Source organism: Gracilinanus agilis, chromosome 4 (assembly GCF_016433145.1).
Source record: "Gracilinanus agilis isolate LMUSP501 chromosome 4, AgileGrace, whole genome shotgun sequence".
Classification (NCBI taxonomy): domain Eukaryota; kingdom Metazoa; phylum Chordata; class Mammalia; order Didelphimorphia; family Didelphidae; genus Gracilinanus; species Gracilinanus agilis.
In genome coordinates, this window is record NC_058133.1 from 295,628,633 (window position 1) to 295,654,724 (window position 26,092).

The 26,092-nt window shown below is 35.7% G+C and overlaps 1 protein-coding gene across 1 annotated transcript in view; it reads left to right on the top strand.

Moving 5' to 3' along the window:
- The window catches only part of PRIM2 (DNA primase subunit 2), a 409,712-nt gene that overhangs the window by 214,315 nt on the left and 169,305 nt on the right, over positions 1–26,092 (top strand). The window contains exons 12-14 of the mRNA XM_044675355.1: positions 4,298–4,330; positions 12,023–12,058; positions 17,258–17,286. Of these exons, the coding sequence (XP_044531290.1) occupies positions 4,298–4,330; positions 12,023–12,058; positions 17,258–17,286 (98 nt within the window). The remainder of the gene's footprint in view (positions 1–4,297; positions 4,331–12,022; positions 12,059–17,257; positions 17,287–26,092) is intronic.

Sequence of the window (26,092 nt, forward strand, 5' to 3'; positions counted from 1 at the left end):
TTGTCATTTTTCTTCCTCACATATTCATTTTGCATTTCCATACATCTAAACATTTCTTTGAATTTGTTCATATGAAAGTATACATACATGGAATATATATATACATATATATACACACATATATACATATATACAAAGTATACATACAAAGTATACATGCATGGAATGTTTACCCTGTCTATTTTATAGAACATTAAGGGAAACAGAGCAGCTAGAGTTAACTGTGGCCTGTTAAAAGTGCCCTTCAATTTTAACTTGGCAACTTGACCTTAAGAAACAGATAATCTTTTGGACAAATAGTTTTCAAAATCTCCTGCTCTCTAAAACAATAATGTTGGTAGGTTTGTGTGTTTTTGAGTACTGTGGCATTTTATCAGACCTGTTTTCCATTTTCCCTTAATCTCTTCAATCGCCGTCTATAAATATTTGAAAACAATTTTATCTTCTCACTCTGGATAACCTTCTTGTCCTTGCCACACTCTTCATCTTCTCCTTCTTGTTATCTGTTGTGCAGCCAGGCCTTCACTTGAATTTGGACTCCCATTAGTTTCCAGAGTCTGATAGTGTTTTCTTTACTTGGTATGTAAAGCCAAGGGCTGGTTGTTATTTTTTTTCAGTCTCTTAGAGTTTTCAGTGACTGGGAACTTTCATGTAATTCCTTGTAAACTTGAAAAGCAGTTTGAAGAAACCACCATGGGGGTGGAAAAGGGCATTGGTGGTGCTTATGTTCATGTTTTAGAATTGTGTATTTCTCAGGGAAAAAATTATCTAGGGAACTCAAAGAAGAATGGATGTATTTCAGCATATTTTAGAACATTTTATTTTCACTGACAGAATTTTAAATTCATAAGAAATTCTAAAATTTAAGTATTCAGAATTTTTTATGACTAGACTATGTTTCTGTTATAAAAATTATACAGACCTTTGCAATTAGTTAATTCTTAGGATAGAATTCTAGTTTACTAGTTTTAATGATTAATGGCTTCTGTTATAAGGTGCTTTTATTTTATAATAATCCTTTTAGTAAATATGTGGGATTTTACTGGATGCCAAATTTTTATGAGATTTGATGGACTTATCTAAAACCCCTTACCTTTTGTCTTAGTATTAATTTTAAATCAGAAGAGCAGCAAGGGCTAGGCAATTGAGAGTAAGTGATTTGCCCAGGGTCACATAGCTAGGAAGTTTCTGAGGTCAGATTTGCATCAGGTCCTCCAGACTGCAGACCTGGTGCTCTATCTGTGCGACCTAGCTGCCCCTACCTACTGAATTTGGTACCTAAATTCTCTTACCTTATCTATAACATTGTGTCAGCTACAAAGTTAGAATAGTGACTTTCATTCCTTTAAAAATTGATCACAGGGGCAGCTGGGTGGTTCAGTGGGTTCAGGCCTAGAGACTAGAGGTCCTAGGTTCAAATCTGACCTCAGATACTTCCTGGCCGTGTGACCCTGGGCAAGTCACTTAACCCTCATTGCCTAGCCCTTACCACTCTTCTACCTTGGACCCAATACACAGCAATTGTTTAAAAAAATTGATCATTTCACTACTGAAATACAATTTTAGTAGTTGCAATTAACTTCCAAATATGGCAGAACCTTGTTAAAACAAACTCAACATTCACAAATTCAGGTACCTACTAGTGGTATCACAAAAATAAAGGAAGAAAAATATGTAAAATGAAAATGTTGAATTACACACTAAATCCATGCCATTTTCCAAGCTGTGTAAAGTCTTAGAGCATTTCACCAAATCACACTCATTCTCACTCTGCGAAGTAGGAGTGTGAATCATTACATTGTTTGGCACCAAACGTTAGCTCCCACATCTGCCTTTTCCCGGAGTTCTTGCCCGTAACAAGTCGTGTCCATGTCAATGCGGCACTTCTCTTCATTTCATTAATGCTATTTAGTTATTAGCAATTTCCCCAAAGTGTAAGAGTAGCGAAGCTGCCATCTCTGATAAGCCTAAGAAAGAAAGCCATAACGTACGTAGGTATGTTCATGTAAGAAATACTTATTAAATAATGGGGTTTCCTATTACGTGTGGTTTCCAGCTTATGCAAAGGCTCTTACAGTTTATTGGCTGCATAACATGAGATCCTGCTATATTTCAGATAACTTTTAAGGCTCTGTTGAAAATTTGCCAACCTGCGTTGGTAGTTTTCCTACCTCGGAGTTCCCTCTGTCAGTGAAATCACTGCCCTCCACTCTGCTAATTATGATTCATTCTTAGCTCTTCACAAAAGCTAATTTTAGAGTGCTCCACTCGATAAAGCAGTCTGCTATCCTGGAAAGAAGACTGAGCTTGAGGTTAAGGAACCCAAGTTTCATTTAATAATGAGAGCTAGCACTTATATAGCATTTTAAAGCTTTATAAAACATTTTACATTTTATCTCAACTAATTCTCACAACAACTTGTGGGACAGGTACTATCAATATCCCCATTTTATAGATGAGAAAACTGCCCCTGAGAGTCTGACTTGCCCTTTGTACAACTTGTAATTATCTGAGGTAGAATTAGAATCTTGATTCTCTCTTATCTGCCTTTGTGTTATACCACTTTTACTCCCTGTGGCAAAATCTGGGTGGCCAGGGTCAAGTTTTTTTTAACCTCTCAAGCCTCAAAAATCTTAAAGGTTTAAAAAAATTCTTACATTATGACTCAGTGACATTACCCTTGTATTCAAATTCTGGCACACATTCACTTGGTGTGTGACTCTGGGCAAGTCACTTAACTTCTATGCCTCAGCTTGATCATCTGAAAATGAGGATGGTGGGAGCATTTGAACCTGGTAGACTCTCAGTTCTCTTTCGGCTTTAAGTCGATGATCCTAGGACCTCCTGAGATTGTTGTTGTGAGAAAAGGAGTTTGAATAATTGTAAAATGAGAGAGAGAGAGAGAGGGGGGGGGGGAAGGATGGGAGGAAGAGGGAGAAATTGAGCCTGTAATTGGATACATGAAGTTAGAAGTATTGTATGTAAGTAAGTAGTATGGCCAATTCTAATGAGGTATGTATTGCACAGTCAAGAAAAAATTCATTTCTTTAACTATATTCTATAATTTAAATGTAACAGTAATTCAGAAATGTGACATCCCCTTAAATACTTTGTATCGCTAAGGCTTTACTGTAAATTCAAATTCATTTGCCAAATTTAACACAATTGCTTCAATGTACATGAAATCAATATTTTCATTAAATGCCATCATTACTCTATTTAATGTTATAACACAAGGTCTTTCCTTAAACCCCCTGGTTGTTAGTGCTCTCCCTGAAATTCTACCCCTCTCCCCAAGTACATACCCATATATATAGTATTAAACTCTCTAGGTACCTACTCTATTTCCTCAGTAGGGAATATAAGCTCCTTCCAGGCAGCTTGTTTCCCTTTTGTCTTCGTACCCCCAGCCCCGTGCCCCAAGGGGCTTAATAAATGTTTATTGAATTAGAAATGTGAAGTACATTCTTCTTTAGTTTGGCCTCCCAAAGTGTAAGTAACAGGCGCTAAGCTCCCCTCTACTACATTGTGTTTCTGGAAATTGTCTCAGAAAACATGAAAGTAAAAATTAGATTTTTAGCCAGAAGGGACTTTTGAGATTTAGAGGCAGTTGTGGTAGCAGCACATAGTGCTCAGGAGGCAGAGTCAGGAAGACTTGGATTCAAATTGTGCTTGAGATCCTTTTAGTGACCTTGGGCACACCCCTTAATTTCTCTGGTCCTCAGTTTCCTCATCCATAAAATGAGGGGATTGAATCTCTAAGCCTCTTTTCAGCTCTACATCTAGTATTGAACCTCCTCTGGTGCCTTTTTGATTAAAAAAAATGACAAGTACTGAAATTTGATCCCTGGCTCTCTGAAAACCCCCTCACCCCTTTAAACTACGGCAATAGTCAAAAGTCAAGAAAATAGTCAAAATAGTCAACAAAAAAGGGGGCCCCTTCCCCACTCCCCAAATTTGTCAGAAATTCAGAAGTTAGAAAATCATGTAGCCCAATTAACATAGCCTGTGGGAACAATGCTTATTTTTAAACAAAATTGACATGGGCTTGAATTGCATTTTTAGGAACTGGGATTGGACTCAACTCAATGCATGAATAGATTGCATTCCTGAGGCTCCAGTGATCTGGCCACCTGTGAATGAAGAAAAGGCCAAATCTATGTTTGGCTGCCTTGCCATTGGGCTTGGGGCTATTCCAAGACAGATGGGAATATCTTGTTTATTGGCTGAGAGGGTCAGAAAGTTATAGTCCATTTCACCTGAGAATGAGGAAGTTTTCTCCTGAGGCATGGTGGAGAGTTAATCCTATTAAAAGGGTTCCTTTTTGTCAGTCAGTCAGTAAGCAAGTATTTATGAAGCATTTACTATGTACCAGAGAGAGAGCAATCCTCCCAACTCCAGTCTAGTCTTGGCACTCCACCTTCGGTGCCGCTTAGCTGCTTCTTCCCAAGTTCAAATCCAGCTTTAGACTCTTTATTAGCTGTGTGACTGACTGAATAGGCCATTTAACCCTGTTCACCTCAGTTTCCTCATCTGTAAAATGAGGTAAAGGAAATAGCAAACCACTCCAGTATCTCAGCTGAGAAAATCCCTCAAACGGGTCTCGAAGAATCAGGACTACAAAATGACTGAACAACAATAACAACATATACTGGGTACCATGCTTTGTATCTGAGGATATTAAAAAAAGGGAAAACCCAGTAAAATGCAAAAATATATTCCTGCTCTCTAGGATCTCATATCCTTAGAGGGGGAGATGAGACAATGATTAAATAATTAGGTGCATGTAAAATATATACAGTGGAACCATGAAGTAATCTGAATGGGATAGGCACTAGCAGCGGGATAGCCCAGGAAAAGCCTCCTGCAGAAGGGAAGATTTGAGCTGAGTCTTGGAGGAAGTCAGGGAAGTCCGTTGACAGAGAGGAGGGAGAATTTTCAAAGAATGGGAGATCGCCAGTGGAAGGTCATCGTTATCCTGATTTGATAACACAGGGGGTGGGTGTGAATTATAAGCTGCTTAAAATGACTCTATGAGAGACAGTCAGTAAGCTCGCATTTTTTAAAACAATTATTAAATTCCAAACATTGTGCTAAGTACATACAAAATACAAATGCAAATAAAAGACTGTCCTCAAAGAATTTACAGCCTAATTAGGGAAGACAGCCCTCCAAAAGAAGCTGAAAAAAGTGGGTAAATTATGTGTATGGATATGGGAGAGGAAGTCCAGAGTTCCATCTGCAGAGGATGAGACACTGCTTGAGCATCCTCTTTAGATGGAGGCTCTGGGCGGAGCTATCCAATCCGAGAGCGAGGCTGCAGAGATGCTTAGTGAAGGATACATAGCATCTGGTGGAAATCTGTAGCCATACCCTTGACTCTGGCTAGCCTTCAAGTGATAGCACCATCTTTTAGTACAGCCCCAGCTTTCTGTGCTCTGTGATGTGGCCCTTACTAAGCAGAGGGACAGTTTGATAAGCCAGATGTTACCCCCACGCTGAGCTAGTCCAAAAGCTCTCTGGGGAGAATGTGGATTTTATACCTCTTAGGAGGAAAGACGTATAGATGGGGCAGCTTTTTTCCCCTTCTGTTGGTTATTTCCAATTTATCATGTATCTCTATGTAAGTTGTTGGTATATAGTTATTTGCATGATGTCCCTCTCCTCATGCTCTTTGAGACTGAGCTCCCTGAGAGCAGAAGATATCTTTTGCCTTTCTTTTTTATCCCTGATACTCAGCTCAAAGAGAGAAGTCACTCTTATGGTTAAAGTAATCTCGAGAGACTGATTTTGGGGTAGGACTCTAAGTCTGCTGATTATATTATTGGTTAGCCCAGCATCATAACCAGTAAAGTGATCGAGGTTTCCATGGTTGTCTTTCATAACCAGGTACCATATGAGCTGGGTTAGGCAGTCTAATAAATAGATTTTTAGAAGCCCATTAGTCAGTCCATGCTTTTGACCATACCAAGGTATCTTTAATTGGTGATAGCTAATTAAGAGGTTGTCCATCAGTCCACAGCCCTTCTCCAAACTGATAGGTGGACAGTCATGTCAACAGGAAAAAGGACCCATTCATTTTCATTTATTAATCAATTTCTGAAAAAAAGGAAGACATTCTTTGGGATTCCCAAGGACAAAGAAAACGCAAAAAGCAGCAGTTTAGATACTGTCTCTGACCCACATTCTAGACACAAGAATACACAGTAATTCTCCCTAATATATTGGAATTAATATAGTAGGTGAAAAATAAATTTCTCACATCACTTAGTAAATGTTTATTAATTGACTGACTTTCTCAGATATTTATATACCCATAAGATGAAATAGTATAACTAAGTTTGTGATTCTGGGCTCTGGACTTCATTGTTATTTCAAGGTCTATTTCCTTAGCTGGCCTTATAAAAAGTATCTGGAAAAAATGGAGGAGACAAAAAGTGGAGAGGGAGGATGGGGTGTAAGTGAGGAACTTAGGAAGTCTGAGTCCTTAGAAAGGTAAATCTTAGCTGGAAAAACAAAATTCAAGATATGAGCATGGCAGTGTCATTCAAGCAGTCATGAAGTCGGTGTAAGATTTTGGCCTTTCAAGTTGATTTCTAGGCCAGCATTTCATTTACTATGCTTTGCAGTGAAGTTTCCCAGTGTTCTTGTTTGTAGATGATATCAGAGTGCATTAAACTTCCAATGCACTCTCCAATTTTAGAAGGAGATAGGTTTAATCTTCCACCTTGGAAAGACAAAGCGGATTAAAAAATACCAATTTCCACAACAGACATGTAACATACAGCATGAATAGAGAGGCCACTGAATTTTGGATAGGTGTACCAGTGGGACAATGATTTTTTTCCCCCAGGATTTCATAGTAGCAGGCTGAGCTCCAGTTGAGATATATTCAATTAGACTAAATTACTTGCCCAACTTTGGAGTCTCTCTTTAACATCATTGTTTTATTAGTGAGTATGATCGTGAAAAATGGAATACTATGATTTGGGAAGAAGCAAAATTGCAGTCGATCCCAAGGTCAGTACTGGAAAGATGTGTATTCTGTGTGTAATAGGTTTTATTTTTCTTGTTTTCTCCTATGGGGAGGTAGTGATGGAAAGAAGAGAATTCAGAAAATAAAATTGAATTTAAAAAATTTACATTGTGAACAGTGACTTGAATACTAGAAGTAACATAAAATGAAGCATTATCAAATAGATATATCACTGGAAAAATAAAGTTTTCATCATAGAATAGAACACAATAAATAATAAATGCCACACTGGTATCATCTAAATATTAACAAAAGTAGAAGACCTTTAGTACATTGTATTGTTCTTCAATGGAGAATTTATAAATAGATACAGATGAGAATCATACTGGATAGAAAGTTATGGAGAGATTTCCAGCTTCCTGGGTGAAGAGTTACCTAACTGATGAGATCATGGACTAGATCTTCTAAGGAAGATTTAAATCCTTGCAGTTATTTCTTTGGCCACTAGATAGCACTCCTGCACTGCCCATTGGGTACCATGTGAGGGACATTCCATTCTTTTTAAGACTTGCCAGAAATTGACAACTGAGCAAGGAAGTGTTGTGAAAAACAAAATATAGGCCTTTTAAAAGGCAACATTGGATAAGCACATCAGTGAAATTGGAAACAGCAAAAGAAAGGCCTGCCTATATAGTCTTATTTTTATCACCCCACACCCCGCTTTTTTTTTTTTTTTTTTTTTTTTTTTTTTTTTTTGGGTATAGACATTGTAAAACTGAATAGCAGATTTAAAATATACATGGAAGTGGGATTGTGTCTTTAGCGCCATGGCCATCGTACACCACTTTATATTTTCAGACTTCTCTACTTGGCCTGATCTACTAAATTCAAGTTTTTAACAGCTGAGATTATAGGATCTCAGATTTAAAGCTGGATAGGACTCCAGAAGCCATCTAGTCCCCCTCTTTCATTTTACAGATGAAGAAGTTGAGGCCGAGTTTCATCCCATGACTTGACTAATGCCATGGTGGTTGTAACTGGAAGAGCTGAGATCCAACTTAAATTCAAGTCTTTCTTCTGATTCCAAAACCTGGGTGCTTTCTACCATACTATAACTCTGTGTTGTGATGCAAATTTATTAGCTGAGACAAAAAAAGGGAAAAGAAGCCTCCAAGCTAAAAAGAAACAGGTTTATAGAGAGAGGGCTGGTCTCATAATAAAGCCAGACCCTGGTTGGCAACCAAAGACCCCAAACCTTGTAAGCAGCCTCCTTATTTAGATCAAGAACTTGTTGTTAAAAATACACTTTTTTAGGTTGCTCCCAAGCATCAAATATTCCTAAGCATCAAGTATAGTCAGCAAAAAAAAAAAAAAAAAAAAAAAGAAGTGAAGTAAAAATCAGATATCACATGGGTGTGTTTGAACAACAATTTCACATAATACAACATGAGGTAGAGAAGAGTCATACCAGCTGTGTGATTTACTTTTAAAAATGATTATTTTTAGAAAAACCTAAGACCTATGATCTTAGAATAGCTGAATTTATCAAACACCTGGTATTACTGATGGGGTGGGGAGGAGATTTAACATTCATATTCTACTGTCCAAGTTGTGGCTTCCTGGAGCTGCGAATGAGCCTGTTTTGGAAAGTGGTTTCCAATCAAGTATGGGAAGTGATAAAATTTTTCATACTTTTTGAGTCTGTGATCCCACTAATGGGTTTATGCCCCAGGGCAGATACTGACTTTAAGAAGAGAGGTAAAGATATTCATAGCTTTATTATTTGCATTAGCAGAAAATTGGAAACAATGTGCTCAGTAATTAAGAAATAGTTGAATAAGTTACAATTATTAAAATTATTAAAATATTACTGTGCCATGAAGAATAATGATGAAGAATTTAAAGAAATATTGAAATACTTATATGAAGTATTACAGTTACATAAAGCAGAATCAAAAGTATACATGATTATAACTGATATAGGAAGACATCTTTAAATCAGAACAAAACTCAGATAAAAAATATTGGACAATATTAATACTAAGTTATAAAGTGTTCAATCCTTTATAATAAATGAAAAATTTCTAGGCAGTAAAGTTTCATGGATAGTCATTTGGAATCACTCTTTTATGCTTTTTATTTATCTGGTTTTAGGAATTGTACATTATGGGGTATTCATTAGTTGCACTCCAAGGATTTGTATGATGTCTCAAGTCACCTAATTTCTCCAGGCCTCAATTTCCACAAACAAAATTTATTAATAGCAGTTAAAAAAAAGTTTTGTCTTTAGGTGTATAGCATTTCCTCTTATCTACTTTCTATCTTATTCTTTTTTATATTCATACAAATGTTCAGTGTTCATTAATTTTCTAAGAGTCAAGAGAAAACTTAGCATGAAGCATACAGTTACATATAGGAAGGAATTTCAACATGAATCAACTCATAACATTTTTGTTTCAAGTTGACAGTATGAATTAGTCTCCTTTTCAGACCTTTGGTTTATCATAGAATCAGAATCCTAAAGGACTTTTGATATTGTCTAGTCAAACCCCTTTATTTTGTGGAAATTGAGGCATGGAGAAATTAGGTGACTTGAGAGCTGTCTGCCATGTTTCAATTACCATTCTGATGGAACTTTTTTTTTAACTTCAGAATTATTTCTGGCTTTTCAATTTGATTAGATCTTTGTACTTTTCCTTCCTGAACTTATTATTTCAATAAAGGACATAACTTCATATTTATGATATCTGGCCTAGGGTTTCTTTGTGACCTAATTCTGGATCTGGAGGGGCTGTCAAGCCCAGTCTTTGACTATTTATACTTTTACATATTAATATTTTTTTACACTGGTTTAATTAACATTTGGTCTAACTCAGTGATTCCCAAAGTGGGTGCCACTGCCCCCTGGTGGGTGCTGCAGAGACCCAGGAGGGCGGTGATGGCCACAGGTGCATTTATCTTTCCTATTAATTGCTATTAAAATTTAAAAAAATTAATTTCCAGGGGGCTAAGTAATGTTTTTTCTGGAAAGGGGGCAGTAGGCCAAAAAAGTTTGGGAACCACTGGAACTGAAAGCTAAATACTTAATAATACACACGAATCTTTGCATTTGGTGCCATTAGTTAGTGATAATAATAACAATAAAGTAAAAACAAATGAAAAATAACAAAGAGAGCACTTTTATTACCATTTTAAAGTTTACCAAGCCCTTTCAGTTTTTTTGAACCTCATAATAACTGAGCTAGTTGCAGAATGGATATCTCAGGTCAGGGTACAAAGTTCTCATAGCATTTTTCTTCAATGACAAAGATGTTCTAGTTAGGAGGGCCCAGAAATCTCTTTAACTGGCTCTTTCTTTGCAATAGTTTTCAGCATTCTCAAAAGTAATTACTTATTAAGGCCTTCCCTTTGTGATTAATTTCAATTTATCTTATGGAAATTGATATATATTTATATATGTATATGTACATATCAAAATATATATGTAAAATAAAATAAAAAACATATATATATATATATGTATAACATAATTGTTTGCATGTTCTCTGTCCCATTAAACTATGAGCTCTTTAGGAGTAGGGATATTTTTTCCCTTTCTTTGAATCTCTAGTATAGAGCACACAGTGCCTGACATATAATAGGTGTTGAGAAATAATGACTGACTTTTTAACTATAGGGGCTAGATCACCTTCTACCTCCATATGCAGTGATGATCTTTAGAGTCAAAAGGGACCTTAATGATAAAATTCTTGTCCAGCATTTTTAATTAATCATGTAATCTGAGACTTGAGGTGGTGAAGGAACAGTGGTGCCAGTATGAGGAGTTAATTTGATTTGCCATACAATATTCTTGGGGAAGGAGAAGAATGGATCCATAGTCAGAGTGGATAGCAATGTCAGGAAGAGATTTTTGAGAATAGAGAAGCCCTAACCAAGTTTGTGGGCTGTGGGAAGTTTGGCACAGAAATTATTATTAGACTCTATACACTATCGGTAGTATTTTTAAATTTAGAAACAAACACTAGGAATGGAGGCTTGGTTGGAATCAATAGCATCAACTCATATGACAAAGTAAGGAAAATAGAGCTTTTGCTAAATTCGTGTCTTTCAAATTTATGAAAGAACTAATAAAAACTAATAGCTACTAAGTCCTAGGTACCAGGCTGTAAGGGAATTCAACTTCACAGATATAAGCAATTCTCGTGAACTTTGAATGTAGTTATTAATAAGTCAAAAGAGTATTAAATAATTTTAACCAAATGATAGTAAAACATAATGTCTATAGCAGTCCCACAAATAATCTTAATTTACTGAGATTAAGTGACTCTAAGAATTTATATAACTTGAATGTAAGTAGGTTTGGGATTATTAATACCTTCGCTTGTCTTCTTCCTTTGTGTTAGTCATTTTTAGTTGTGTTGGACTCTTTGTGATCCCATTTGGGGTTTTCTTGGCAGAGATCCTGGAGTGATTTCCCATTTCTTTTTCCAGATTATTGTACAGATGAAGAAACTAAGGCAAACAGGGTTAAGTGTCTTGTCCTATTACTCTCACACAGCTAGTGAGTGTCCAAGGGTAGATCTGAACTCAGAAAAATGAATTTCTTTGATTCCAGGCCCCACACTCTTACCTATTATGCCACCTAGTTGCCTTCTCCTTTGTTTAAAAAAAATACATACTTATCTAAACCTGCTCTTGGGTGGGAAAAGAAATCAGAACGAACATTTCTTTTTTTTTCAAACTCCCAAAAATTATTTAATTAATTAATTTAGAATGTTTTTCCATGGTTACATGATTCATTTTCTTTCCCTCCTCTCCTCCCACCCCCTTCCCATAGCCAATGAGCAATTCCACTGGGTTTTACATGTATCATTGACCAAGAACTATTTCCATATTATTAATATTTGCAGTAGGGTGATTGCTTAAAATCTACATCTTCAATCATATCCCATCAACCCATGTGATCAAGCAGTTGTTTTTCTGTGTTTCTCCTCCCACAGTTCTTCCTCTGAATGTGGCTAGTTTTCTTTCTCATAAGTCCCTCAGAATTGTCCTGGGTCATTGCATTGCTGCTAGTAGAGAGTCCATTACATTAGATTTTACCTTCTCCTGGTTCTGCTCCTTTCACTCTGCATCATTTCCTGGAAGTTGTTCTAGTTCACATGGAATTACTCCAGTTCATTAGAATGAATATTTCTTTTTTTTTTTTTTTTAATTAAAATTTTTTTTAAGAACCTTTACCTTCTGTCTTGGAGTCAATACTGTGTATTGGCTCCAAGGTAGAAGAATGGTAAGGGCTAGGCAATGGGGGTTAAGTGACTTGCCCAGGGTCACACAGCTGGGAAGTGTCTGAGGCCAGATTTGAATCTAGGACCTCCCGTCTCTAGGCCTAGTTCACAATGCACTGAGCTACCCAGCTGCCCCCAGAATGAATATTTCCTAAAGATATTTAAATTCAAAGTGCCAAATATCTTGAGTCTCACATATTTATATAATTGGATTAGTACTCAGTAGAATTATTATATACTTAGATCCCCTAACAATTCTCTTGCCTATTAAAAAAATAGTGAGCACCAAATATTTGTATGTATTATATTCTAGCACAGCACTTTGCATATTATATAGTAGGTGCTCAGGAAATTTTTTTGTAGTTTAATTGAAACCTTGAAAGCCCCATATCTTGGTAGGAAATGTTTGGAAGTTAGAGAGTGGCAAAGAAAGGAGCTGATAGGAAAGAAGGTCTATATAAATATGTGTTTATACAATACACATTTCCCATCGTAGAATATAATAAACTTTTTGAGGTCAATAATTTTTCCTTTGGGTCTCTAGTGTCTGGCACATAGTAGATATTTAATAGATGCTAGTTGATTGGTTGATAAAGTAGAACAATAAAATAAGAACGTGGAGAGATGAAAGAAGTGAATGGAGCCAGGGGTTGGAGAAATTGGTGGGGGATATGAGAGGGTGTTAGGAAAGCTGAGGGATAAAGAGAGGAGAGAGAAAAACACATATACTGGGAAAGAGGGAAAGAGACATAAAATGAGAGATCAAAAATATGAGGGGAGGAAATGATGAGGAAAAAGAACAAAGGAAAGCATAGGCCTCTTTTCCAGTGTTCTGAGTAAATGCTAGTTCAGGATTGGTGAAGAAATTTTGGTAGTAGCTATAGTGTAGTCCAGAGTCAATGTTGTCTTAATTCTCCACATTTATCAAGGGAGAATAGAAAAAAGAAGAGTATTTTTCCTGGGTTGTCTTTTGTAGAGTCTTGGAGTGAATATGAAATGGATCATCATACCAACTTGTTTCCTTTTGAGTAGAACATAAATTAAATTTGCATTTTTTAATTTAAAGGAATTTTAAATTCTTTTTTCAAATGAATTTTTGGTGAGGAACATGTTTCTAAAATTGGAAAATTGAGTGCTTAAGAGCTTGATATAAAAATTGAGAGAGTAGGACACAAGATTCTAAAAGTAGTTCTTTGCCAATTAAACTTATGCCAGATCACTTTCCTGAAATAATCTTAATGACTACTAGTATTGTGTGTGTATGTGTGTGTATACATTTCTCTCTCCCTTTCTAAATACATATATGTATTAATAGATAAGGAGGCATATCTATCTATCTATCTATCTATCTATCTATCTATCTATCTATCTATCNAGGCATATCTATCTATCTATCTATCTATCTATCTATCTATCTATCTATCTATCTATCAGCTGTCCATCCATCCATCCATCCATCCATCCTTTTGTTTTACAACATCTTTATTTCCTTCTCTGACCATATAACATTTTACTGGAAGCAGTGAGAGAATGTCATAAGAACTATTCTTGGTCTGGTGAAGATGATGCCTTTGGTAGGCTTTGAGGTAGGGTGGGGAGAGTCCAGCAGAAGCCTCAGGACTCTGGGTGTCTGAGTTGAGGAGACAAGGGTTCTACAGATGGCTCACTGAACACCTCCAATGCATCAGTAATTAGCTCCAAAGGATCCCTGGGCTGTAGGTGCAGAAGGAAATGAAGGGTGGAAACGGTCAGTTCTCAATCAGGTAGTTGTTCAGTCCTGTTTGGTTTCTAAGTGCTTAAAATGAATTTAATTCTTCAAATGGCTATTCCAAATTCTGGTTGAGGTAGTAATAATAGCTAGCATTTCTATAAAACTTACTATGTGCCAGGCACTTTAAAAATCTAATTTCATTTGATCCTTACTATGAACCTGGGAGGAAAGTGCTGTTATTGTCCCCATTTTATAGTTGAGGAAACTGAGGCATAGCGGTTAAGTGACTTACTCAAGGACACATAGCTAGTAAGTGTCTGAGGGTGGATTTGAGTGAATCCAGGTCTTCTTTATTCCAGGTCTTGTATTCTATCTATTGTGCCACATAGATACTTAATTTTTACACCCAGAGAATTTACCTTATGTTATTCCTATCTAGAAAACCATAGAAATCAATAAGTAGCAAAATTTTGTAAAACTTTGAATAATTAATGAGATAACTATATAATTGCTCTAAAAATGAATGTGGAACATTAGCCGTACAGTCTTATTTGAGGTGTAGCATTTAGTCCCCTCTCCCCCCCTTTAAAATGAAAGCATAATTCTTAGTTTTTACTTTAGAGAACTGGAGGCCGTTAAAGTGTAAGTATATGTAATTATCTACATTCCTTCTCACCTCTTCAGGATCAAATTGGTTTTCTCTAAGAAAGGCAATTATAGGCAGGAGGCCACTTTTTGTTGAATTACTGTGTGTTCCATGCAGTGCACCCCACAAACCAAAAATCAGAGATGCACCACTATGATTTATAATACCCATTAATTACAGTTTTGTGTTAAAGGCTTTTAGTTTTCTGCATCAGTGAGCCTAAATTTTCCCTTGGAAAAAGAATTGCTCACATTAGGTCTTATGCTAAATGTGAATCTTGTTTTGTTGAGAATCCTTAGCCCAATTGTACATTCCCTCAGTATATATAGTACCAAAAGCTGGTTAACGTTTTGGTGCCTTTGGAGAGATGGTGTAACTGGAAACGATCGTCTCCTTTTTGTAGTCTGCTAAAATATCTCTGGGGATCTATTCCATTCTGGAGGCAGCATCAGGTGCTTTTGTATTGATGCAAGACCCTGGGTTGGGTGCGCTACAAATATAGATAAAAAACAATAGTTATTAGGCTCCATGTGCAGTCAGAGTAGAAAATATGGTTTATATTGAGTTAAGTTTGTTCATTCAAGGTAGAATGTGATTGGGCAGCGAGGTGGCATATTGGGTAGAGTGCCGGGCCTGGAGTCAGGGAAGTCTCCTCTTCCCGAGTTCAAATCTGACTTCAGACAGTTAGTAGCCATAGGACCCTGGGCAAGTCACTTAACCCTGCTGATTTCAATTTCCTCAACTGTGAAATGAGCTGGAGAAGGAAATGGGAAACTGCTCTAGTGTATTTGTTTAGAAAACTTCAAATGGGTCACAAAAAGTCGAACTTGACTGAAAAAAGTTGAACCACAAAAGAACAATTAGGGCAAAAGAGAGGTCTGAGATGTTTTCTAAAAGAGGATAAGGGATCACTTTGAGTTGGAGGAGTGAAGGTTAGATCAAGGAAGGCTTTCTGAAGAAGATGGCACCCAAAGCTGGACTTGAAAGATTCCAGTAAGTCTGAATGGAGTACATTCGAGGCACAGGAGTCGTGTTTGTGAATGCAGAGGGGAGAGATGGCAGGAGATGGGAGGAGAGCTAGCTGGCTCAATTGGCTGCAATATAGAGCCCACAAAGGGGAGTAATACAAAATAAGCCTGAAAAGACAGGCTGTGGAGGTCTTAAGTATCAGCCTGAGGACTTTATTTTGATTCCTTCTGTATTAAGAAGCTACTGATTATTTTTGAGTTAGAGGAATAACCAATCAGATTTGTGTATTAAGATGATTTTGTCATTTGGAAGTGGAGACATTAAAAAAAAACAGTTGAGACTATTTATTATAATAGTCCAAGCAGAGGTGATTGAAAGTCTGAATTAGAGTATAGTGCATTAGGAATGAAAGGGAGAGAATAGATTTGAGAGAGATCACCAAGCTATAATTGATAGAACTCGACGGAAGGAGACAAAAATGACCCTGAAGTTTCAATCCTGAGTGATTGGGATGGTGATAAGTACCATTAAAAACAGGAAAGTTAGGAAGAAGGCAGATTTTGGAGGACAGAAAATGAGCTTAATTTTGGACATATTGAAATAGAGATAACAACATGATATCCATGTAGAAATCCATTCTCCTTTTGGTGGTAACTGGGTTATAAAATGTATAACCATATCCTATCCTCAGGGTTCATAAAATGTCCTTTCAATCAACTATATATTACATAGAGTAGTTATCTATCATGCTACTAGATTCTGTGCATTTGCTTTCACATTGTAGGTTTGGTTTCAGGACTAGCCCCATGGAGGTCATTTTTGGGGGCCCCTTTCCTTATGATTTTTATAACAAGGTATTTGTTATAAAGCATAACATGGTCATGGCTCTATGGGCAGTTATGAAAGCACATTAGCCTGGGATATAAGGACTTATGTCTTTAACACTAATAATATTTCAATATTTCAAGAGATTCCTTATTTCTTTGATATGCATATTTCTTCTATGGACAATTTGCAATCTCTTCATGAGTGTAGCCAAAAGAATTGGTTACCAATTCATGGCCAGTTGTCTGATGATTATCCTTCCTCTACTGAGCTAACTTGGCCCTGAGATGATAGATGCACACTTGGTTAATGGACCTTGAAACCTTTTTCTGCTTACTTAGGACTTAACATAACTAGACCTCTATAGATATCTTTTTAAAGAACTGTGAGTTAATGCCTTTGACTGGCTCAGGATATTAGTGGAAGTTCTAGAATATTGTAATTCTTTAGTAAGATAAGAAGCCAAATTGTTATCTGATAACTAAGTAGAAACAGATATTTGCTGCAATGAAGCAGAGATTTGTTAAAGCATAGTCACCAAGGCTGTCGAATTCATTGATCTACTTTTTGATCCTGTTCAGCATGCCTTTCTTTTGATTGATTCTGATTTTACTTGTGGAAATGAATTTATCTTATACACTTCTCTGACCTGTCTGATTTTCGAGAAAATCAGCTAAATTCTGTGAATCTCAGTTTTTTCAACTGTAAAAACACATGACTTTTGAGATCCCTTCCAACTCTTAAATTTATGAAGATTGGTCTCTCTGTTGACTTAAAGAACAGGCAACGAGGTAGCACAGTGGATAGAGAATTAGACCTGGAAGCCAAGGAAGCTAGAAGAGAGAGATCATTTTTGTCTAGGGTTTTATCAGTCTATTAGCCTGATTCATAGTCTATTGCTTTTTCTGCTATGCATGTTATTTCTCAGTGATAGGGTTCTGCATTTCCTTACTATTGGAAACATTTACCAATTTGATTTTTTTTCACAATAAAAATTCTATACATAAGTAATAGTATGGTGCTGTGGATTTTTAAAAATTTTTTCTAAATTAAATGTAATAAAATTCTCAATCCCATTAGAACTTCAAATGTAATAATTTATATGGTATGTACAAATTGGGTAGATATTTTTGAATATACAGGTATCTCTTTGACATTGTGACTTTCCCTTTTGTGGTTTTGATATAAAAAGGGTTGACATATTGAAGTAAATGGGAATTTTTTGAGTTTTATGGAAGTCATGGATGAATGTGAAGACCAGCAGACAAGTTTAAAAACTCAGAAATGCATAAAATAAATATATAGTATTGTGTAATATCAATATATTTTATCTTTTAAGACCATAAGTATTCACAATTTTTAAAAAGTTAAATTAAGTAAAAAGTTAAGTTTGTAAAAATAACATGAAAGCCAGCAGAAGACACACAAAGGCTAGAAATGTTAACATATAGCCTATAACGAAACATTTAACACAAATTTTATAAGGTACTGTAAACACCCCATAATCAATAAAAAGAAAATTTGACTTCTCTTGTACAAAGGAAGGACTAAAAAGTTTTATACAGTTTCTCCAGATTGTAGCAGTGTTGTAACTCTAACCCCTTTGATGTGGAAGGGATACCTGTAGTACAACTTATACTGATATGCTAGGGTGTCATATTACATTTTAGCTGCAAAATTATTCTCTTTCCTGTGAAAGTTACCCAATTTAATCCAACTGGAATTTAAATTAAAAATCCATTTAAGGTATAGGAGATTGTTGCTTCTGAAGTTCTTGACATATTCTGTATTAATACTCTTTTTAGCCACTCAAGTGAAGTATAAATTCATGAAAAAATTATTTTGGGATATTATTTGACTATCCATTAGCCACTCCAATTTGATTTCTTTCCATAGTTAATTTTGTTTCCATATTGTGCCATGGAGAAGTATTTAAAGCGTCATGTCTATTATATTTGCAGTTTTAATTTCAGGGATAGGGAAGTATGTATGAATACTTAGAAATCAGAGAAGAAGGTAGCTGCTACTTGCAGAATCTTTGACCCTGTATTAGTCTTTAGTCTAGTTCTTTGTGGAAAGTGTGAGGCCAAAATTTTTCATGGCAGATTCCTTCGTTATTTGTAATAGGCTGTGAAAAGCTTGGCAAAGATTTCATTTATCAATTTTGCATACTAGTTGGGATTTGAAATGTTGTAAAAGGTTAAACCAAAGTTTTTGAAGATGAAATTGATCAGTGCTAAAATGTCAACTGTCTAAATAGCGTATCCTTCCCAGCATGCAAACAGTATCTCTTGTTTTGGGTTCCCCTGCTGCATAACATTTGCATTGTGACATTTTCTTTCACCGTTAACTGGGTAGTTGATGTTTCTAGATCAGTCAGCATTCACCGAGTACTCCTGAGTGCACAGCAGTTAAGGATCATTTTTTTTTTCAGTCAAAGGTAGGTCTTAATATTTCTTCTTACCAGAAATACATTTAGCATAAGAGCATACCTTATTCCATGTAGATGTTGCTGCTAGCAAATATTACTAAATAGCTGAGAATTATAAATGAATATGAAAATGCCTTATGTCTAACTAAAGACTTACCAAATTCCCATTATAAAATCATTTGTATAAAAATTCAAGCTATGCTTTGATTATTTTGACATATATTACCTATAGCAGTAATGCTTTGTGAATCTGTTTGGTGGCCATAGTAACTTGTAACCATGGACAGCTCACAAAAGGAATTATTTTACAGCTTGATGCTCCTTAAGGAGAACAGGGTGATGATACAGAGGGGCTGGTTCCTTAGAGACTGTTGCCATGTCAAGAATCCTTTTATTCTAGAGTTTTGATTAGGACTACGATCTCTTTGGGGAGGAAGGTTATCTTAATGGTTTTTATAATGTACTTGGTGTGGGAAAGGCGTCCAGCACAACTTTGGACACTCAAAAATGCCACTTAATTAAGCATTAGCTAGAGGAGAGGAAAAGGGTTGGAAAATGTGGGTCTTATTCAAAAATAGGTTTTCCATAACACCAGGCATATTCTTGGTGTCATCATCATGATATTATTCAATAAATATTTATAGATTGGATGGGGATCTAAGTAAAGGATTAGTAACAGATTTCATTTTTTGCAGTTATGCAAAAGTATTCACAACACTCCTCCCCCGCCCCCTTAGTCTACCTCATGGTGCTAGTTTTAAATGGAAAATTTAGAATGACTCCAGATTATTATTTTTTTTTTAGATTGTTTCTTTGCTTTAAGCTTCAGGGGACAAGCACAATAAAATCTTTCAGTAAAATGTTTAAAACAGATATCAGTAGCTAAAAGAAAGCTAGGGGCATAAATAATTTCTCTTATATGCTTCTGTGGTAATTCTTCACTAAAGTCACTCTCCAGTGCCTCAGCCAGGGATGAAGGTAGGGTAGTGACCTTTGGTTCTTGAAGGTTATTATGCCAAATACTCTCTCAAGGCTTCAACAGTAAAATGAGGTGATTAGATTAGCTAACCTCTGAGGGTCCCTTCTTGCTCTAAATCAGTGGTTCCCAAACTTTTTTGGCCTACCACCCCCTTTCCAGAAAAAATATTACTTGGTGCCCCGTCACATATTATCACTGCCCCCTTAGAGTTATTCATTGCCCACAAATGTACCTGTGGCCATCACCGTTCTTCTGGATTGCTGTAGCACCCACCAGGGGGTGGTGGTGCCCACTTTGGGAATGTGACACTGATCTAAATTTATAATTCTATGTTCCTTTGTTCTTCAAAGTAAAGAGGAGTTACAATCTTGGAGGAGCAAGTATCGACACCCTAGAAATAATGGAACTTTAAATAAATCCATCTTATTTGGTTATCTGATTTCAAAGGGTATATATGTACACAAAGATAATCTCTTACTTGTATATTTTACTTTCAAAGCAACTTTCAAAGTATATGCTTAAAAAATACACTGTGGTGTCCATTGAAATGTACAATTCAGACCTATAAGCTATATTTAAATTATTTATACTTAGTGTTTCTGTTTAGTATAAATCTCGTAATAGAGACCCCTATGGAGAACTGGACTAACCTAATGAGTATCTAGGATATTGAGAAGTAGCTAGAAATTGAGAGTCAGGAACCTGACGCTTGAAATGTAATAGAAATTATTGATGACCGGGTCTGTTGCTAGTAGTGAACAAAAGCCCTAGTTTTCTTTACCATCACTCTGTGAGGTGGGTAGTATAAGTATAATTCCTGCTTTATAGATGGAGAAATTGAATCTCAGAGAAATTAGGTGATTTGCCCTCTGGCATACAAATAGTTACTGACAGAACCTTCAGGGTTACATTTCTATAATAGTTGACATATAACTTTTTGAACATTATAAAACACATGGTCTAAACTATCTTACTTGTTCCTTACAGTAGGTCTGTAAAATAGATAGTAAGAGTATTGTTATCTCTTACTCAGATAAGGAAACTGAAGTTTAAAAAAGTTCAACCCACTGCTTAATAAGTGGCACTGCTGGGACTCACATCTGAATTTTCTGATTCCAAGATTGAGATTCTCTGCATTATAAATTATTATATGATATCATTTAGATATTATTATATTATATTATCTCATATTATATTATAAATATATATAATATTTTATAGCTAATATAGATTATCTCTTATATACATGTAGTTCACCTTCATTGACAAGTATTTTTTATCAGGTAATATAAGTAATAGTGATCTCTATTTTTTTATTTTTAAAAACCCCTTACTTTCCATTCTTACCTAGAATCAATATTGTGTATTGGTTCTAAGGCAGAAGAGCAATCAGGGCTACACAACTGACTTGCCCCCAGGGTCACAGAGCTAGGCAGTGTCTGAGGCCAGATTGGAACCTAGAACCCTCCTGTCTGGCTCTCAGTCCTCTGAGTCACCCAGATGCCCCCAATATTTTATCTTTAATGTGAATTCCATGGAATATTTCTGTATACATATTGGTAATTTAAGAGTATTCTGAAAGTTAGGATAGTTTAAAATTTGAGTCACTTCTATTCGAGGTGATATTGGTCAGTTTTATTTAAATTAAATAAAGTGTGAAAAATAAAACTTCTATATGTAGTCATAAAGGAATGTATTCTTGTTTGTTACTAAGATGATTAAGAAATTAATTGATTCTTTTGAAATTAAAGTAGATTTGTCAGATGAATAATGGTACAAGACTTGTATTCTTATTCATTTAAAAGTACATCATACTGTTCTAAATACATTTATTTCTTATTAATAGTCAATATTTCTTTTCCTCATATTGCTTGTATCACAAATATTATTTTGACCTTGCCTGAGCTTTATAGATTTAAAATCCTGAGTACATTGGAAAATTAGAATCAAGTACTTAACTTGGATGACTGCACAAAATGGTTATATAACAGAAGTTCACAGACCTAATATATGTGAGCTGTTTACATAGAAATTGAAAAGGGAAATACTAAAGTGGGAGGGAATATGTATATATCCATATTTGGTTTGCTCATTACTCAGTTCAGTTTAACAAACACATATTAACCAGAGACTATGTACAGGGTTGTTTACTATGTTATGTGTCAGGAACTGTGCTAAGCACTTTACAATGATTATTTCATTTGATTCTCACAACAACCCTGAGAGATAGGTGCTATTATCATCCCCATATTACAAATGAAGAAACTGAGGTAACCAGTTTAAATGACTTATCCAGGGTCACATAGCTAATAAATGTCTGTTGTTATATAACTTGAGTCTTTCTGTTTTTAGAACTAATGTTTGCTCCCCCCCCAAAACCAAACCAAACCAAAACAAAACAACAAAAACAACCCCCACTAGCCCTACCATTGCTTGAAGTTATTATCCTATATCCCTCCTACCTTTCCTGCAAAACTCGTTGAAAAAGCTGTATGCACTCATTTCTTTCCTCCATCCTCTCTCAAACCTCTTTTTATAAATAATAATATTAGAACCTTTGAACTCTAATATGTTATTTTTATTTTCTGTATTTAAAAATATTATTCAGAGAAGAGGTCCATAGGCTTTACCAGCCTACCTAAGAGGGACCAGGTACAAAAAAAAAAAAAAAAAAAGTTGAGTCACTGATCTATGTAGTACCATATGAAGTATTAAGATTAAGTATTTTTTTTTAAACCCTTAACTTCTGTGTATTGGCTCCTTGGTGGAAGAGTGGTAAGGGTGGGCAGTGGGGGTCAAGTGACTTGCCCAGGGTCACACAGCTGGGAAGTGTCTGAGGCCAGATTTGAACCTAGGACCTCCTGTCTCTAGGCCTGACTCTCAATCCACTGAGCTACCCAGCTGCCCCTTAAGATTAAGTATTAAGATTAACTGTGTTGTTGTTGAAGAGGATGCTGTAGTAAGATATTTTGTTGTTCACAAATGTATCTTTCAGCTCCCCCTCAGAAGGTAAGCCAGAAGTGATTTCCCTTCACCAGGCCAGTATATAATTTGTTTGGAGACTTTATGTTTATAAAATAATTCTATTTATTTATATTCAATAGGTATGTATATAAGGATTAGTAACAAGGAAACCTTATCACTAAAAAGGAACTATATCTACCCACCTTCTACATTCATCTCAAGACAAACTCTTCAGTTCTTCCAGCTATTTTGAAACTGCCTAGCACTTACTAAAAAAATCCCCAAACTCTATCTGACTATAATCTACCTACAATCCTTATTAAAATTAACTTAATATTATTAAATATGTCTCCAAGTAAAACCTAATCAGGCAACCCAATATGGCACAGGCTATCTAATCAGAGGGTAACTCTGGGATGGCCCAGAAGCCAGGCAAAAAAACCCAAAACAACCAAAAACTCCTTTGATCTTCCTTTCTTCAAAACTGTTCTCCACCACAGCAGATATACCAGATTCTTTCTTCAAGATGATTTCTTAGGCAAGTAGGAACCTTGAGATGGATTTGATTTCTCTCTTTCCTGTAGGCACCAGAGAGGAAAGCTGATTTGAGTCTGCCTTCAACAAAAGCCAGGGACTAACTTCCCCACTTACTGACCAACTGTCAGAATTTTATCTGCTTCTCTCCTTCCAAATTCTGATCTCACTCACAACACTCTGTCTTGCCTTCAGCCTCAGAGACCTGTTTTCTGAAGTTCTCATCTTAATCAATACTTAATCAATATCCTAATTTCCATACTACACATGTCATATTGCTAAAAGCCAGTGAGGGGGTCATCTAACAGTTCCTTCTCAAAGTCAAATAAGAATTTCTCAAATCCTAAGTCCTAACTTAAAAGGTCTCTTTTACCTTAATTATTATACTGCTTTCATCTGAATCCTTTCCATTTTCTACAGATCCCACATGAGGAAAGAAAATAATTTACTTTGGAACACAGAATAAAAGGAAGAATCATCAGATGGTGGGTGGGTGGGACTGAGGAATCTGTTAAGGATGCTGATCATTGCCAAAAGAAAGATAAAATATTATTTTAGCATCAAGAGAAAAGGGAAAAAATGTATCGCGATAATGCTTTGATAGAGCTATATGGGTACTGCTTCACCAAAGCAGATCACAACAGAATATGAATAAATAATAATTTGAATAAAGAACCCAGTAGGATATATGCTCTTGAGGATAGAGACTGGAGTAAAGAATAAAGACAGGGAGATTATATTAAGGCATTGTGAGATATAGAGAAAGAGGAAAGATGGATTCATGGTGAAAAGTCCCAGTTTTGACATGGAAGTTGTCAGCTGAAGGGGATGGCATGGGAGACTTGAAGAGAAGGTTTGGAACTGTTGCTATGGGGAATGGGATTGTGTATTAACTAGTATTTAAAAAGACTGCCTTGCCATAATGAGGACCAGTGTGAGACTGGACCACAGATTTGTATGGAATCCATTTAGCATGGTTATTGGACTCATTCTCCAGCCCCTTATTTTCACTTTGCATGAACTTTTGTTTCATAGTGTTTTTTCTAAGTGACATGTTATTAGAGTCTTTCCTCCTCCATTCTGGTTTCTTCTCTGTTTTGTCAATTAATTCATTCCATTCATATTCAGTTATGAATTTAATTGTATATTTCCCTGCATCCTATCTTATACTCTTCCCCTTCCCATCTTGTCCTGGTTCCCTCATTTAAAGAAGGGGATAGTGAGAGATCAGTTGCTCATTCCTAGGGATCTATAATTGATGTGATCAATTTCTATTCCTTCTTTTCTAGTCCCTGATCACAGGTTCTTACTTTCTTACCTTTTAGTTACCCCTTCCTGATCCACATTCTGAAATGGAATGTCTCCCACCTTTTTTTTTTTTTTTTTTTTTTTTTGCTTATGTCTTCTCTCTCTTTAAATCATACCTTGCCCCTCTATCCCACGTCTCCCTTCTTAGTTCTTATTTCCTTTACACTGAGATTTCATGTATTTCCAAACCAAACTTTGTGTTTCCTTGTGTACATTTCCAGCTGTTCTTTTTGCATTTCTGATGAAATTAAAGTTCATGTGTAGCTCATTCTCTTGAACCTTTCCCATGTTTGTGTAGCCTTTTTCTCACACTATTTATGAGAAATAGTAGGTTGTATCTCCTTCCTCTCTTTTTATCTCCTAGTATGTTTTTTTTCCTATCCCTTCTTCTTATGATCATCAAAATATAACCAAAATCATTCTCAAGTCCCAACTGTGATTGATGGGACATCTGTGCAAAATAGATTGTGGTAAGATATCATAATTCACGAACCTATGACACATGGATGCCACCCATTATTGAACTCTTACAATAGTGATTGAAGACCAAATGTTATGTGCAGATATGGCTGCTCATTTCTGCACATAACACACATGACAGTCTAAATATTTCTATGGTGATGGTATTTATGTGTGAATTTTTGGGACAAATAATACTATTAAAGCGGTTTTCATTTTGTGACAGTAATGTATGAACTTCGACTAATTTGAGCAAGAAAAATGACTGACAAGATGAAAGTGACTGAGATTGTTTCCTCACCTTTAAATAATTTTGTCAGTTAAATACTTGGTTTTATGCCATTTGTGTATATTTCATCGTTCTCATTGTTTTATTTTTGAATCTTTGTTTTTTTTTTAAAAATGAATTCCAAGGAAGCATGTGAAAATTGAAATTGTAGCTTTTAAAACTATTAGAGATACTGCAGTGGCTGTTGGTGTGGGGAAATCAAGAGTTTCAAGGATCATTAAACTCACAATAAAACAGGATTAATAACATAGAAGTACCAAAGAAAGTGTGGTCAATAATGAAAAACAATGGTAAGAACTAACAAATTATTGTTTCAAAACAGCATAATTAATTTTCAGAAAATAAGCAAAGATCTTCAGAAGCAACTTGAAGCTGGATGGTTTTTATAATTATTTTTTAGTTCTGTAGATAGGCTTTTTGAATTTGAACAAGTAAAAAATAGCCACCAACTGTTGCTATATAAAAAAATCATTCTTTATGGGCAAGGCAGTAGAAAGACTGGAGCACTGAAGATTGGACAGTGGTAATCTTTATTAATGAAACTGTTTTTAATCAATACTATTCAAAAACCTTTGACCAAAAAAAAAAAAAAAAAAAAAAAAGACCAGATGAGCCTCCTGTAAGAACTGGACATCTTCCTTAAACTCTAAAACTGACTCCAAAAGGATGTGAAAAACTTTTATGCTTCTAGTAAGCTTAGAAGTCTTCTCTGC